The 17424-nt window shown below is 35.2% G+C and overlaps 1 protein-coding gene and 1 long non-coding RNA gene across 3 annotated transcripts in view; one reads left to right on the top strand and one right to left on the bottom strand.

The window, feature by feature from the left end:
- The window catches only part of HSPA4L (heat shock protein family A (Hsp70) member 4 like), a 56062-nt gene that overhangs the window by 27636 nt on the left and 11002 nt on the right, over positions 1 to 17424 (top strand). Inside the window, 7 exon segments of the mRNA XM_021101609.1 lie at positions 1650 to 1783; positions 4394 to 4593; positions 7469 to 7567; positions 9490 to 9627; positions 12374 to 12499; positions 12819 to 12926; positions 15426 to 15545. Coding sequence (XP_020957268.1) covers positions 1650 to 1783; positions 4394 to 4593; positions 7469 to 7567; positions 9490 to 9627; positions 12374 to 12499; positions 12819 to 12926; positions 15426 to 15545 — 925 coding nt within the window.
- The window catches only part of LOC102167943, a 42644-nt gene continuing 29821 nt past the window's right edge, over positions 4602 to 17424 (bottom strand). Inside the window, exon 5 of one of the 2 annotated variants that reach the window (XR_001298442.2) lies at positions 4602 to 6622. This is a non-coding gene — a long non-coding RNA (uncharacterized LOC102167943). Of the gene's footprint in view, positions 6623 to 13623; positions 13681 to 17424 lie in introns of those variants that run through there. The other variant, XR_001298441.2, reaches the window with a different exon arrangement.

The following is a 17424-nucleotide window of genomic DNA, read 5'->3' as shown; positions in this document are numbered from 1 at the left end:
TTTTTTTTGCCACACCAATGGCATATAGAAGTTCCCAGGCCAGGTATTGAACTTGTGCCACAGAGGTGACATGCTGGATCCTTAATTTGCTGCACAACCCGGGAACTCCTCAGGGCATTTAAAAATGGCATGTGTTAATGTCGGTTTTGAGACAAGAAATGTTTTTTAAAGTTAATTTCAGTTAAATGTATAAATGATTCAGGAAAAATTATAAGAAAACATATGGGATTAAATTGGAAAGTAAATATATCCTAATGACTACAGTAAGAAAGTAGAAGGTAATGGTAGATTTTGAAAACTAGGATAGAGGAAAAGGTCCATAAAGGTGAGATTTTCAAACCTTGTGTAATTAATAGCATGATGATATATATAATATTAAAGAGTGAGTTTCTGGGCCACTATAAACAGTCATTCCTGTTACACTGTTTAAAGAATAGGAATTGCTATGTAGGTTTTGTTTTGTTTTTGTTTTTGTTTTCTTTTTATGGTCGCACCTGTGGCACACGGAAGTTTCTAGACCACAGTTTGAATCGGAGCTTGTAGGGGCCGGCCTACACCACAACCACAGCAACATAGGATCCAAGCCACATCTGCGACCTACACTGCATCTTGAGGCAATGCTGGATCCTTAATCTACTGAGTGAGGCCAGGGATCAAACCCACATTTCATGTATACTAGTTGGGTTCTTAACCTGCTGAGCCAAAACGGGAACTCTGCTATGTAGGTTTTAAAGCTTCCTGTGCTAGAGAAGAGAAAATAAAGGAAATTGTTACATCAGCTGAAAAAATTGGAATATGGATTGTGAAGTATCAGTGTAAATTTACAAAGTTGAAGATGTAAACGATTGCATTTGGAATGGACAGGCAATGAGATTTCTGCTGTATAGTCCTAGGAACTATATCTGATCACTTGTGATGGAACATGATGGAGGATAATGTGAAAAAAAAAATATGTGTATATTTGGGTCACTTTGCTGTACAACAGAAATTGACAGAACATTGTACATCAACTATAATAAAAATTTTTAAAGAAATTTATAAAGTTGATAGCTGTAATGTGGTTTTTAGGAAAGACACATTGAAGCATTTAGGGGTAAAAGGCCACCATGTATATAACACCCTTAGTTGGTTCAGAAAAAATATACATACACAGAATATGTGCACTCGAAACAAATGGGGTAAATCAGTAGCAAATTTAGGTGAAAGATATACAGGTGTTCCTTATTCCCATTTTTATTTTGCACTTTTCTATGAGTTTGAAATAATTTTCAAATAACAGTATTTTTTAATGGAGTTAGAATAAGGCTTATATATGATAAGTATTTTGGATACTATTTGATAGAATTTGGTCCTCAGATATGAGCAAAAAAAAAAAAATCCCTATATATTGGCCTTAAAATATACCTATTCCCAGGTAACTGTTCTCTTTTTAGTAGGACAGAATTATCTGTTACCATGACAGACATTCTGAAAACTGTGAGCAATGAACCTGTCAAAATGCACAGCAGAACCAATAATTCGTCTTAACATTTGTGCACAGGTTGTTAAAATTGCTGCTTAAGAATTAAAAATGAGATGGATTCTGTCGTTAGGCTCATAGGCAACTTTCTTTTTGTTTTCAGCTTAAGTGTTTTTTATTCCATTTTTAGGGAATGTGAAGTATTCTGTAAGAACCATCCTGCGCCATTCTCAAAAGTCATTACTTTCCACAAGAAGGAACCATTTGAACTAGAAGCATTTTATACTAATTTACATGAAGTGCCTTATCCTGATCCAAGAATTGGTAAGATAACTCCAGAAGTATTTTTTTTATAAATTTTATCCTCTTATAAATATGTTAATTTTGATCAAGGAAACAAAGTAACATTTCAGCTAAGCCAGTCCTAGATTTTTTTTTTTTTAGGACTGCACTTGTGGTATAGGGAGGTTCCCAGGTTAGGGGTCAAATAGGAGCTACAGCTGCCAGCCTACACCACAGCTACAGCAACACGGGATCCGAGCCACACCTGTGATGTACACCACAGCTCACAGCAACACCAAATCTTTAACCCACTGAGCAAGGTCAGGGATCAAATCTGTGTCCTCATGGACACTAGTCAGATTCATTTCTGCTGAGCCACGACAGGAACTCCATATGTTCTGATTTTAAACTTAGATTCATTGGCAGCTACTAGAAGGGATAGATCATTGGACTAATAAGAAAGTGGAAGTTGACTGTAATATCCATTTTAGCTAAGTAATTTTTTAGAAGCTATAAAAACAAAGTATGATTTTATATCACTTAGAAAGAATACTTTAAAATTGTTGTATGTATTTTTTTTTTTTGGTCTTTTCTAGGGCCACACCCATGGCATATGGAGGTTCCGAGGCTAGGGGTTTAATTGGAGCTGTAGCCACCGGCCTACGCCAGAGCCACAGCAATGCCAGATTGGAGCTGCGTCTGTGTTCTACACCACAGCTCATCACAACGCCAGATCCTTAACCCACTGAGCAAAGCCAGGGATTGAACCTGCAACCTCATGGTTCCTGGTCGGATTCGTTAACCGCTGAGCCATGATGGGGACTCCCATATTGTTTTTTTTTTTGGTCTTTTTAGGACCACACCAGTGACATATGGAGGTTCCAAGGCTAGGACTGAATTAAAGCCACAGCTGCTGGCCTACGCTATGGCCACAGTTATGCAGGATTTGAGCTGCATATGCAACTTACACCACCTTGTGGCAATGCCAGATTCTTTAACCCACTGAGCAAGGCCAGGGTTCAAACTCGCATTCTCATGTAGATACTAGTTGGGTTCTTAACCCACTGAGCCACAGTAGGAACTCCTATGTATATTGCTTTTATTGACAGAGTAAAAAGGGGGCAGTATCAATACTTAAAGTACATTATTTAAAGCAGTTGGAAGTAATGAAAATGGTATAAGTTTCCTTGGACTTCTGTAACAAAGGAACCACAAACTAGTTGGTTTCAACATTAGAAATGTATTGAGTTCCCGTTGTGGCCCAGTGGTTAACGAATCCAACTAGGAACCATGAGGTTGCGGGTTCGATCCCTGGCCTTGCTCAGTGGGTTAAGGATCTGGCATTGCCTTGAGCTGTGGTGTGGGTCACAGACGGTGCTCGGATCCCATGTTGCTGTGGCTCTGGTGTAAGCCAGTGGCTACAGCTCCGATTAGACCCCTAGCCTGGGAACCTCCATATGCTGCAGGAGTGGCCCAAGAAATGGCAAAAAGACACAAAACAAAAAAACAATAGAAATTTATTGTCTGATAGTTCTGGAGACTATAAGTTCAAAATCAAGGTGTTGGTAGGATTGGTTCCTTCTCAGGGCTGTGAGGGAAGGATCCATTTCAGGCATTGTCCTTGGTTCATAGATGGCCATTTTCCTGTTCACATGATGTTCTCCTTGTATGTGTGTCTGTCTCCAAGTAAGGACACCAAGTCATTGAATTAGAGCCCACCCTGATGATTCCTTCCCTTCGCTCCCCTGCCCAGCTGCACCCATAGCCTGTTGAAGTTTCCAGGGCCAGGGATTGAATCCAAACTGCATTTGCTGTGGCTACACTGGATCCTTATGTGCTAGCTGGGGATCAAACTGGCAGTGTCAGAGACAAGCCGGATCATTAACCCAGTGTGCCACGGTGGGAGCTCTCAATGACTCCATTTTAACCTGACAGCTACCTTATAAAGACCCTACTTCCCAATAAGGTCACATTCTGAGGTTACTGGAGAGTAGGGCTTCAGCATATGAATTGGGTCAGAACGCAGTCAACCTGTAACAAAAGTCAACCAGATTTTTTACAGTTTTTCTGCCTAATATTCTTTCTCTACTATGGATAACATTATATATTTGAGATTTTTTTTTTCTGAAAAATAAGACAGATTTCTTAAAGTGAATAATGTGACATCAGTAGGTAATAGTGGCTGGATAATTTAGCAGTTTTGCTGTAGAAAAATCCAGGAAAAAATTTAAATCATATTATTTATCAATTACCAAGATGATTATGATTTGCAAAGTTCATAGCACAAAGGTAATTAATACCTGTTTTTCAGACTCAGAAGTTGAATTTTATTATTTTGGTTTTAGTGTAGCAGTATTCTAAAACTTTAAAGTTATTGTCTTGAGTCACATTGTCCTTGGTTAAGATCCCAATTCTCATTTTTCTCAGACTGATGATAGGGGGCAGGTTCCTAAACATGTCTCTTCATACCAGGTTTATTTTAGTATATAAAAAAATGTGAACTGGGGAAAATGCCTGTCCCACAATAATTATGGTATATGGTATGTATATAATAATTATTTTACTATCATCTTTCAGATTATTGAATGAATGAATTGAATGAGTTAATCTGAGGCCCATGTACTGATCAAAGCTTTTTTTTTTTTCCATAAGGGATCTTCACTATTCAGAATGTTTTCCCACAATCTGATGGTGATAGTTCCAAAGTGAAGGTTAAAGTTCGTATTAACATCCATGGAATCTTCAGTGTGGCTAGTGCATCAGTAATTGAGAAGCAAAATGTAGAAGGAGATCACAGTGATATTCCTATGGAGACAGAAACTTCTTTTAAGAATGAAAGCAAAGATGATGTGGTATGTAGAAATTCTGTTTCGAAAAGGTTTCTCTAATAATATATACAGTGTCTTAATTATAACTGGTACTTTAATAGTATCTGAGGTTTTTCTTTGAAGTTCTGTAGGAACCAGTATGTAAACTTTTTAAAATAAAGCATTAAAGAATAATTCTATTTAAGTGTTCTGCATCTTTCACATTATAACATGCCTTTTGGAGGCCTGTATAATTTTCATAGCATTATATGGAAAATATGCAATATGTATGTTTGGAGTCAGCATTCCTAAATTCTTGATTTCTATTAGAAATGTTTATGATAGCTATATTTTTAGCTTAACAGATAAAACCAATTCAGAATGATAAATTCTAAACTATATATATATGTATTTTTAGATTGAAAATGCATGCTTAATATTTTTTCAGGGTTTAGGAGATAATCTGGCAGTTGAGTAGAAGAATGTGTTGGACATTCAGTAACATTAAAACAGATTTTTGACAGTTTATTTCTTTATGAAAGAGTTATGCGCTCCTAACACTGTATTTATTATTCTTGGCATGCTATAGATGAAGGAATCTTAGAGACAGTGATTATATACCATTACATAAAGTTTCCTTTTTTAAAATACACTATTTGTAAGTTATTTAATGGCTTTCATTGGATTTTTTTCAAATCTTAATTGGAAGTCTGCCCTGGGTTTTTCATACATCTATACATGTTAAGAATGGATTTTCTTTTGTTGAATTTCAAGACAGTCTCTCCCTTTTGTAAAAGTTGTCTTTTGTCTGTTTTTATTAACACGTAGTATAAAATCTTTTCTTCCAGATCAAAATTCTATCACTACTTCTTAAAATACTTCATTTAAGGACCATGGCATTTTCTTTCATTCTTCTTCCCATGTACTATTTTGCTATTACATCCTCCCTTCCTTGAATTGAGGAGAAGGAAATACTCTCCTAATATGTTAGTGAAGATACAGTCAATTTTTCATAAATAAACGTAACAGTAATAGGTGAAAAGTTAATTTTCAATTGTAGTTGACAACAACCTATGGCAGATACGTAAATTTTATTAAGATTTAGTTTTACTAAAAGTGAAAGTACTCTGATGCCCTTTAAAATGAGTTCTTTTAAAGCCGTTCGAATTAATTCACCTGTTTTTCTTTTTTCTTTCTTTTTTTTTTTAAGGGCCGTACTCATGGCATATAGAATTTCCCGGTCTAGGGGTAGAATTGGCGCTACAGCTGCCAGCCTACACCACAGCCACAGCAACACCAGATCCTTGACCCATTGAGCGAGGCCAGGGATCGAACCCCACGTCCTCATGGATAATAGGTTTGTTTCTGCTGTGCAACAATAGGAACTCCATCACCTCTTTTGCTTAAAAGTCTCTGCCCTAGACTTTTAGTTTTCTCCGTGTAATGTTAGTGAATCCTGGGCCCTACAAACATTTTCTATCTCTGCTGGCATTTTCTTCTTCCTAATAACATGAGTAGGCAATTGCAGCCCCTCAACATTAAACAAATTATGTAAAGACCATTAAAGGAAGGATATCAGTTCTGTTTTTTATCTGAAAATAATCTACTGACTCCTTCTGGTAAGATAAAACACCGTCATGAAACTTGGAGGTTAGGTATCAGTGGTTTATAAGAAAATACTAGACACCATCCTGCAGCAATTTTTAAACAAATGGCTGGGTCATTTATTCTCTTGATGGCACAGAGGACAATACTATGTAGAAAAATTCAGACATCAACAACTGAATTAAGTGATTTAGAAGAGTTGGATTCTGAATGTGAAGGTGCTTTAGAAATAAATACCTTAATCATATAATTTGGTTTCTTTCTTTTCGAGATGTGAATATACACACAATAGAAGAGCTCTTTCAATAAATATAAAATAAAAATACTAAGTGATGAAGCATTTTGTCTTTAATTGACAGCACTGTTTCCTTAGTATTAAGAGTTAATAATGTACTTGGGTCTTCTACAAACTCACCACTCTATCGCTTTTTTCACCTCTTCTCCATCATAGGGTTGGGAAATTGTAGAGCTGGAAGGTAGTAGGACAGGGAGCATGGAGGGTCAAATTCCAGAAATAATTGACTTTTTAACTACAAAGAACACCGGTATAAATTATTCTCTAACTCTTTGGCATAATTAAGCATTTATTCAAGATAGCCTTCTGGGCATTATATGTATACTTCATATATATTTCAGAAAGACTTGAATTATCCTGATTCCTGAATTCCAACCTTTCTTCTTTTTAGGAGGATGGTTGTAGATAAAATGAAGAAAGACCAGAAAAATCTAATACTTGTTGGTTGTTTGCCAAGTGGAGAGTCCATTTTGGCAGTCTTATTGGTAGAAAGTATGTCTTTTGGACATTAAAAAAATTTTTTTTAATTTACTTTATAATAGTTCAGAGACATCTGCTTTGACAGTTTTGATATATTTCCTTTGAGTATTTTACTACTTTTAAAAAATATAATTGAATTTATATGTAATACATAAATTTTCATGTTTCACTTTATTTTCCCCACATTAAGTGCTTTATAAACATCATGTCAAGTTTAATGTTTTTTTTTCTTCTAAGCTTACTTTTGTGAATCTTTGCTTGTGAATTTGACCTGAGAAGAACTTTACATTTATTTTACAGTTATTTGGCCACAGGTGAATGAAACAAGATTTATTCACACAGCATCAATAGATCTTTTCATTTTTACCAACTACCTATTAATCTAATTATTTAGAGTTATTTTCATTTCGCCAATAATAAGCTTCTGCTTTACTATGTTCACACATTTGAAAATAGGCTTGAACTCTAAGACATTGTTCATTACCATAAAATACAGAAAAAGACACTAAAGATATTGTCAATTACATACTTTCTTTCCAGGATAAAATGCAGGTTGACCAAGAAGAAGGAGGTCATCAAAAATGTCATGCTGAACATACTCCAGAAGAAGAAATTGATCATACAGGCACCAAATCAAAGGTTTGTTTTACTATTTCTTGGGTTGTATCTTTTTGAAGTTGAGAATTATTTGCTTTATAATGCATGCTTTAAATACAGCTGCTGTTTTTAAATTTTAGTTTTATGAAAAGTATAGAAAGCATATCAAATACCAGAATAAATATACTTCAGTGATTCATTGAGAATTTTTAAAAGAATGAATCCTAATATAAATAAAATTACTTTTTTTGGCAGTAAAGAAGATGTATTTTTCATTAACTTTTTTTTTTTTTTTTTTTTTTTTGTCTTTTGTCTTTTTTTGTTGTTGTTGTTGTTGTTGTTATTGTTGCTATTTCTTGGGCCGCTCCCGCGGCATATGGAGGTTCCCAGGCTAGGGGTCCAATCGGAGCTGTAGCCACCGGCCTACACCAGAGCCACAGCAACGCGGGATTCGAGCCGCGTCTGCAACCTACACCACAGCTCGCGGCAACGCCGGATCGTTAACCCACTGAGCAAGGGCAGGGACCGAACCCGCAACCTCATGGTTCCTAGTCGGATTCGTTAACCACTGCGCCACGACAGGAACTCCTCATTAACTTTTTTCTAATTAAAAATCATGTACTCTCAAAATAGAACTGGAATAAGTCAAATGGAGAAAATTTAAATTAGCAGTAATGCTGCACTCAAAATTAATCACTCTAAGCATTTTGCTGCACATCATAAAGCAAAAATATTTTTTGTTAGTAAAATTTTAAAGGACAAATGACTATTATTGAGTCATTGTTTCACTAAGAAAATAATTGCTATTGGAAGAGAAGTGAGAGACTCCTGCCCAGTCACCCAGATGAATGTGACTACAGCTACTAAACTATCGTCTTTGACGGATTTTTCTAACGTGAACAGAATTTAATCTCTGATGGTTAGCTGGGTAGATTTTTTCCAAAGGCTGTAAAAATAGTTTTAAATGCTAGGTGTTTAAGTAATATAAAACCTGAAATCTATTTTTCTAAATATTTTGTTTTACTAAGTATTTTTTGCTTTTAATTTTCAATAGCTCTATTGAGATATAGTTTACATACTATGCAACTCCCCCATTTAAGAGTATAATTCAAAGGTTTTTTAATGTACTCAGAATTATATAGTCATTATCAAAATTTTACATTTCCATTACTCCAAAATTTTTTGAAGCCCTGTACCCATTAGCAGTAACTATTCCTCCCCATCCCAGCTGTACTCCTACAAGCCTTAGGCATCCACTAATCTTTTGTCTCATAGATTTGCCTATTCTGGACATTTTGTATAAATATAGTCTTACAATATGTGGTCCTTTATTTTAGACTGGCTTCTTTAACTAAACATGTTTTCATGGTTCATCCAGGTTGTACGATATATCAGGATTTCATTCCCTTTCATGGCTGAGTATTGTATGGATACCACATTTATTCATTCATTAGCTGATGGACACTTTAACTTCTACTTTTTGACTATTATGAATAACTATATATAGGTTTTTTTGTGGATGTATATTTTCATTTTTCTTAGGAATGGAATTGCTGGGTCAAATGGTATCTCTGTGTTTAACAATTTGAGAAACTCCCAAATGTTTTCCAAAATGGGCTGCAACATTTTACTATCTTGTCAGTGTTATGTGAGGATTCCAGTTTATCCATTTCCTCACCAACTCTTACTTTCCTTTTTTTTTTTTTTTAATTTTATAGCGACCCTAGTGGGCATGAAATGGCATTCCATTGTGGTTTTAATTTTCATTTCCAGCCTAGTATTTTTTATATAGAAAGATTTAGTGTATACAGACTATAAAATACTACTGGCATTAAAGTGGTATTTTATATAATAGATAATAATAGTTTTGTTTGATTTTACATAGTTTCATCAAAAATAAGTCTCTCAAATCTATTTTTAAGCTGGTTTTATAAATTTATACTTCACTTGTATTTCTTTTGCAGTCTGCTCCTTCAGATAAACCAGAGCGATTAAACCAGACCATTAAAAAAGGAAAAGTCAAGAGTATTGATCTACCTATCCAGAGTAGCCTGTGTAGACAACTGGGCCAAGATCTTCTCAATAGCTACATTGAAAATGAGGTATATAAATCTGAGTTGATGTTGCAATAGGTGTAGTATATTTTGAAGTTTTTGTATTAGTCACTGATTGTCCCCAAATATGGTGAACTAGTCTGTAATTCATAAGGAATTATTAAATAGATTATTGAACTATTTTGGACAAAATGCTCAGCTGTATTAATGTCATGTATGGTGTACCTGTTACCTTAAGTTATATGAAAATCGTGGATTGTCTCCACTGTAGAGAAAGGCCATTCCAATACTAAGAATTCTTACCCCCTTTCATTGTGTCTTTAACAGTAGCACACCAACAGACATTGTATTACCAGCTCCCCTTTTCTAATATGTTGTCTTTAAAGATTAAGGTTCTATTTAGAATGTTTTCTGACTTCTACTTAATATTTTATAAAATATGTTATTCTACACGTCTACATGTAGAACTTCTTTTTACATGTCTTCATGTTTAATTTTATAGTTTCTTGAGGGAGTTTGTAGTTTCTTTACCATAGCTGTGTAAAAAGTAATTTTTCTAAAAAAAAAATTACATTTAAGTGGTAGTTCCTAATTTCTACAGACTTGATTGTCAATTAAGAAGGTCAGTTTTGGAGTTCCTGAACTGGCGCAGTGGAAACAAATCCAACTAGGAACCATGAGGTTGCAGGTTTGATCCCTGGTCTCACTCAGTGGGTTAAGGATCCGGCATTGCTGTGAGCTGTGGTGTAGGTAGCAGACTCGACCAGATCCTCTGTTGCTGTGGCTGTGGTGTAGGCCAGCAGCTGCAGCTCCGATTTGACCTCTAGCCTGGGAATCTCCATATGCCACAGGTGTGGCCCTAAAAAGCCAAAAAAAAAAAAAAGAAAGAAAGAAGGTCGGTTTTCTTTGAAGTACCCCATATTCTCTAATTGCTGCACATTATTCTAGGAATTTCATCAAGAGATTTTGACTTAACAATGCTTGCTCTTTCTAGTACCTAACTATATCACCTATGCATTAATTATTAAAGGCTACTGTTTATGTGAAGCAGGCATTTCTAGAGATCCTGAATCTTTCTGAATTTGTATGATTGGAGACTGATTTTCCCAAAGGAATGAATTGTGGAGAAGCACAGCTATGACAAAGTTTGTGTATAAAATAAGATTTTTTTCCTAAATTCTTAATTTTTTAATGTCTCACTATTTTAAAATTAACAAATGCCAGTGCACTGTAGTCCTGTGTTAGAAATACTAAAAGTTTTTTTAAAGTACAAATTTTGTTCTTTACTAAAATCTTCATATTCTTTTCTTTTGATTTAACAATAATAATTTTTGCCAACATCTTTAAATATTTTTATATCTTATTTAATCCTCAAAACAAACCTATGAAGTGTAGGTACCGTTTGAGATCTATACTTAATAGATGAGGAATGGATGGAAATGTTGTAAAATTGGGTTGTGATGATGGTTGTACAACTATAAATATAATAAAATTGATTGGGTTTAAAAAATAAATGAGGAAATAGGCACAGGTAGACTGTATCACCCAAGGTCAGAGAGTAATCTTTTATTTTAGAACCAGGTGATCTGTCTCCAAAGCTCAAGATCACAACCACTATACCCTTAACAAAGCTAACATTTATTCAGAACCAGTTAGGTGTCAGGCACTGTACTAAATACTTTATGCGAGTTATGTCAATCTTATTAACAACTACATGAGATAAATAGGATTCTTACCTCTCTAGGATGGTTAGAGAGGTTAGGTGTCTTTGCTGCAATCTCTAAGCTAGTAAATGGGAAACCCCAGTGTGTACAATGTCATAGTCTATGTGGGTTTTTTTTTAAGCTTTTATTGAGATATAATTCATATGCTGTACAATTCACCAATTAAAAATGTGCAGTTCAGTGGCTTTTAGTATATTACATTATTTTTAAATTGTAAAATATACATAACATAAAGGTTTTCATTTTGACCATTTTTAAGTATACAACAATTTAGTGGCATTAATTATATTTACATTGTTGTATAACCATTGCCATTATCTTTTTCCAAAATTTTTTCATTACCCCAAATAGAAACTCTGTAACCATAGTAATAACTCACCATTCTTCCCTTCCCCTAACCCCAGTAAACCTATTTTCTGATTCTGTGAATTTGTCTATTTTAGGTAACTCATTTAAATGTAATCATACAATATCTGTCCTTTTGTGCCTGGCCTCTTTCACTTAGCATAGTGTTTTCACGGTTCATCCATTTTGTAACATGTATCAGAACTTTATTTCTTTTTATAGTAGAGTAATCCTCTTTTTTGTAGATACACATTTTATGTATCCATCCATCTGTTGATAGACAAGTGAGTTATTTCCCCCCTTTTGGCTACTGTGTATAATGCTGCAGTGAACATTGCCATACAGATAGCTGTTTGAGTTCCATTTTCCAATTCTTTGGTAATAAACCTAGGAATGAAATTGCTGGGCCATACTGTAATTCTTTACCTTTTTTAAGAACCACTAAACTGTTTCCCTAAGAGCTGCAGTATTTTACATTGCTATTGGGGTTCCAAATTCTCCAAATCCTTGCTTTAACCCACTGAGCCAGGCCAGGGATCAAATCCACATCTTCACAGAGACAACATTGGATTCTTAACCTGCTGGGCCACAAGGGGAACTGCTCCAGCACTTCCATTTATTTGATTACAGTCACCCTAGTAGGTGTGAACTGGTATTTCATTGTAGTTTTGGTTTGCATTTCCCTAATGTTTGCAATAGCAACTAATCTAAAACTTTTTGAATAGGGGAAGATGATAATGCAGGATAAGTTAGAGAAGGAAAGAAATGATGCAAAGAATGCTGTTGAAGAATATGTATATGATTTTAGAGATAAGCTTGGCACTGTCTATGAAAAATTCATCACTCAAGAAGTAAGTCTAAATTTTGTAGTTTTTCATTAGAACTTTTTAAATGTTTACTTGAGAATGCTAATATGAACATGTATATAAATGTACCAGATGTGTTACTTTTGTTAACCTTTTTTTTGAGCACATTTAGGAATGGTTCTCAGTTATTTTTCCAAATTGCAGAAGTTTGGTCAAAGATTATAATAAAAAGTGAGAAAAATCTAAAATTTAATTTTTTTATACTTGAAAAACATTTTTTTATACTTGAAAAACATTCCTTCTATGGTGATTTTTCTTTATAAGGAGAGCATTTTCAATCAGTATCTCTTAAATGTATAACTAGGACTTGAATAAACTGTCAGCAATATTGGAAGACACAGAAAACTGGCTTTATGAAGAAGGAGAGGACCAACCTAAACAAATTTATGTGGATAAGCTTCAAGAACTAAAGGTAAACTTATTTGAAGTCTATTTTAGCGTTGAATAAAACATTAGGTTGTCCTAAAAATTACAGTGTAAGAACATAATGTGTTTAATAAATATATAAGAAATTAATTAGACAGGTATGTGTAAGAGGAAGTGTTCTGTCTGCATTTTGGGAGGTGAGTAATGCTACATGATAAGTGAAATTAAATAATGTATAGTCATATTTGTCTGTCATGACACTCATATGTACAAATTTATCAGGTGACCAGAGTGTTAGTTAATATTACTTTATATAAGCCTTTTAATGCTGAGATGTCATTAAGAAGTGATTTGTCAACCTGACCCCTTACCTTGAGAGGAGTCATCCTTCCTCTGCTTTGTAATAAACTACCCTTTTGTATTTTCACACTGTAACTAATGGGGACACCAGGCCAGCAAAGAACTTCAGGAGTAGCATCCCTGCTCTTCAGTATCCTTTTGCAAAGAAATAAGGAGACATGTCTACCAAGTCCCCTTTTTCTATGTCAATAGACTGATTGTAAGAAAAGACCACTAGAACTTCCCATCATGGCTCAGCGGTAACAAACCCAACTAGTATTCATGAGGACATGTGTTCAATCCCTGGCCTTGCTCAGTGGGTTAAGGAAGTTGCCTTGAGCTGTGGTGTAGGTCACAGACACAGCTTGGATTCTGTGTTGCTGTGGCTATGGTGTTTTCTGACAGCTACAGCTCTGATTTGACGCCTCGCCTACGAACTTTGATATGCTGCTGTTGTGGCCCTATAAAGACAAGAAAAAAAAAAAAAAGTAAAGAGTACTATTACTCCTTTCCTCCTGCTTGCTACCCAACCCTCCTACCATCCTGAAAAAAATATATATGTATTTTAAAAGATTTAAAAATTCAGATTGGAAGGATGACAGGAAATTTTAGTCTTCTTAGTGTGGATCATAGCAGTGCTTTAATGTGCACATGAATTACCTGGGGCCCTGTTGAAATGCAAATTATAATTCAATATATCTGAGTTGTTGGGCCCATGATGCTGCATTTTCAGTAAGCTTCCAAGAGATTCTGATGCTGCTGGTCCCTGAACCATTCTTTGAGTAGCAACTAAATACACAGATGCTAAGGGACGATATTAATAAGGATTTCCAGAGTATGAGAAAAGGCAGCTGTTTAGGACTGAGGAAGGAAGGGGATGCAAAAGAGTTGCTTAAAAGCAAAGGAAGTTAATATTTTGCAAACATTACCTTCATGCCAATAAATTAGTTCCAAGGGAATAATTAGCTGACATATTGAAAACCTATGCTTATAAAAAGCAAAACTAAGCTTTATCATATTTTATCTTCTTGGTACTTTTTACTCATCTCCCTAAAAGGAACGTTTATAATTTGCGCTGGAGGAACAGACCAGGCAAATGAGGCCAATAAATATAACTGAAAAGCACTTCCTATAGCAACTTATTTTGCTTCAGACATACAAGTAACCAGAGAAATGAATGCTATAGAAGTTTTCATGGGCTTTAATATTTGAGGTGGCCTTCAGAAATTAAAAAAGCAGTATTTGTTCCTCTTTCAAAAACATTTACAGTAAGAAGTAAGATGTAAATAGACTAAAAACAATATGGTATCCTGGAACAGAAAAAGATGAAATCTGAATAAAGTTTGGAGTTCATTTAATAGTGTTGGTTTCTTAGTTTAGATAAATGTACCGTGATGATATAAGATGTCAGCATTAAGGAAAAGTGATAAAGGTGCTTGGTTCTCTATTGTTTCCTTTGTAACTTTACTGAAAACCTAAAATTATTCTAAAATAAAATGATTTTTATTTAACTATGTAAAAATTTTGAAAGAAAATACTGATTGGCATCTCTCTTCTCTTCAGTGTTATAGATGCTAGTTCAAAATTTAGAAACTCTGATCCAGGCACCTGGAGCAGGGGCCAAAGGGCTTTTTTTTTTTTTTTTTTTTTTTTTTTTTTTTTTTTTCTTTTTCTTTTCTTTTTTTTTTTAAAGCACTACACTTACAATGCATGTCGTATTATAATAAATAGATATATTTAATCTGGAGTTCCCATCTTGGCACAGCAGAAACGAATCTGACTAGGAACCATGAGGTTGCAGGTTTGATCCCTGGCCAGGTTAAGGATCTGGCATTGCCATGAGCTGTGATGTAGGTCTCAGACGCGGCTGGGATTTGATGTGGCTGTGGCATAGGCCAGCGGCTACAGCTCCATTAGACCCCTAGCCTGGGAACCTCCATATGCCGCAGGTACAGCCCTAAAAAAAAAAAAAAGAAAAGAAAAGGTAATCTTAACAAATGAGAAAAGAATAGAACTCATGGGTTTAGGCATCCTTGTGTAGGAGAGAGTAAGTAAATAAACACTGGAATTCATTTCCATGTAGGAAAATAATAGGGGACATATTTTAATCTCTCCAGATTCCTTTCCCATTCATCGTCTTATAAGGGCCCAATAAAAGTTGTTTTCTGTTAATAACTTTTTCTTTTTAAAAAATTTATGTTAACAGAAATATGGCCAGCCGATTCAAATGAGGTACATGGAACATGAAGAGAGACCAAAAGCTTTAAATGACTTGGGAAAAAAGATCCAACTTGTTATGAAAGTGATAGAAGCATACAGAAACAAGGTATTGAATTCATAAAGTTAACTGGTAATGATGGTTTGTTTGTGTGTAGTACATGGAGAGGGTAGGGTAAATCTAAAATTCTGAACTGTAAAACTATAGCAGTTATTGCTGAATTGCTACCAAATTCCAGAGACATTGTGCACCAAACTTAAAACTTTTCCTTTATTGGAAAATTATCAGTAAAGAATACTGATGATTTAAAATACAGTACAGATACATGGCTTTAATCTTTTGAAATTCCCTAAAAATCGTATTATAAACTAATCTAGTGACCAAATTCATTGCTTTCTTCTTAGGGTTTTCATTATTGATAACAGTGAAAAGAGGTTATCTTGGGTCTTTTTAAATTTACAGGCCACTTTGAAACTGGACTCTGCTTGCCTTCATTTTGTCCCTTGGCCTTTTTTCCTTTTGGCTGCTCTTTGTCTTCCAGGCTATTAGGTCTTCTGTAAGCCCAAACCCTTTGTTCTTTTATATATGTGATATCACTACCCCTGACCTTTCCACTGTTTTTCAGCATCAAAATATTTAGTTACATAAATTATATCTCCATTTGGATGTAATGTAAGATCTGATAAAATTAAGTTGGTGATTTTTTTCGCTCTAACCCAGAGGTTAGTAGAGTTTTTCCCTAAATGAACATATAATAAATATTTTAGGCTCTGTAGGCCTTACCATCTCTATACAGCTTCACCAGTGTAGGGAGTTCCCTTGTGGCCCAGCAGGTTAAGGATCGGCATTGTCACTGCAACGCCTTGGGTCACTGCTGTAGCGTGGGTTTGTTCCCTGGCCCAGACACTTGGACGTGACATGGGCACAGCAAAAAATAAATAACTCTTCCACTGTAATGCAAAAGTAAATACAGAATGTATAAATGAATGGGCATGGCTGTATTCCAGAATAACTTCATTTAAAAACAGCAAGTTAGATTTGGCCTGCAGGACAAGTTTGCTCACTCCTATTTTAAATAAATATTCACTGTAATTGCCCCAGTTTTTTATCACTGATGTGAAAACTGCATCAGTGGGCTGGAGAGGCTAGCAGCACCAGAAAGATTTAGGCAGGGTATTTTCATAGCTTACGTTTATTAGGTACTTGCTAAATTTTAAGCACTTTGCATGGATTATCTCACTTTATTCTTACAAGGATATATTATGTAAGAAAATTACAGTGCTTAAGCAACTTGTCAGGGATTACACAGGTAGTAAATGATGTGTCAGGATTAAAACCTAAGCAGTCTGAAGTCAGCATATAAACTCTTAACTATTCTCCTTTTCACTACACAGTGTGGAAGGTGATTACTTATTTTATAAATAAAATATTTGTAAGTTTTATAAAATAAAGATTGGAGTCCATCTAATCTAGAAGAATGATTCAGGTACTAATTGTGAATGTGCCTATCAATGTCTATAGGAGTACAAAAAGAATGTAAGGGTAATAGAAAAGAAGAAATAAGCATACAAGGGAAAACATCAAAAATATTTCAGGAGTTCCCGTCATGGTGCAGTGGTTAACGAATCCGACTAGGAACCATGAGGTTGCGGGTTCGGTCCCTGCCCTTGCTCAGTGGGTTGACGATCTGGCATTGCTGTGAGCTGTGGTGCAGGTTGCAGACGCGGCTCGGATCCCGCGTTGCTGTGGCTCTGGTGTAGGCTGGTGGATACGGCTCTGATGAGACCCCTAGCCTAGGAATCTCCATGTGCCGCGGGAGCGGCCCAAGAAATAGCAAAAACAAAAAAAAGACAAAAAAAAAAAATTTCAAATCTGGTATTGGAGGATCTTCGTACAATTACTATGACCTAGTATTCCCCAGGCTGTAGAAATCTTAAGGAATGCAGGTTTAAAATACTGTTCAAAGAAAAGAAATACTTCATTCATG

The sequence above is a fragment of the Sus scrofa genome, chromosome 8 (assembly GCF_000003025.6).
Source record: "Sus scrofa isolate TJ Tabasco breed Duroc chromosome 8, Sscrofa11.1, whole genome shotgun sequence".
In the NCBI taxonomy this organism is placed as follows: domain Eukaryota; kingdom Metazoa; phylum Chordata; class Mammalia; order Artiodactyla; family Suidae; genus Sus; species Sus scrofa.
Note: the sequence above shows the minus strand (reverse complement) of the source record. Positions and strands in the feature narration are given on the sequence as shown.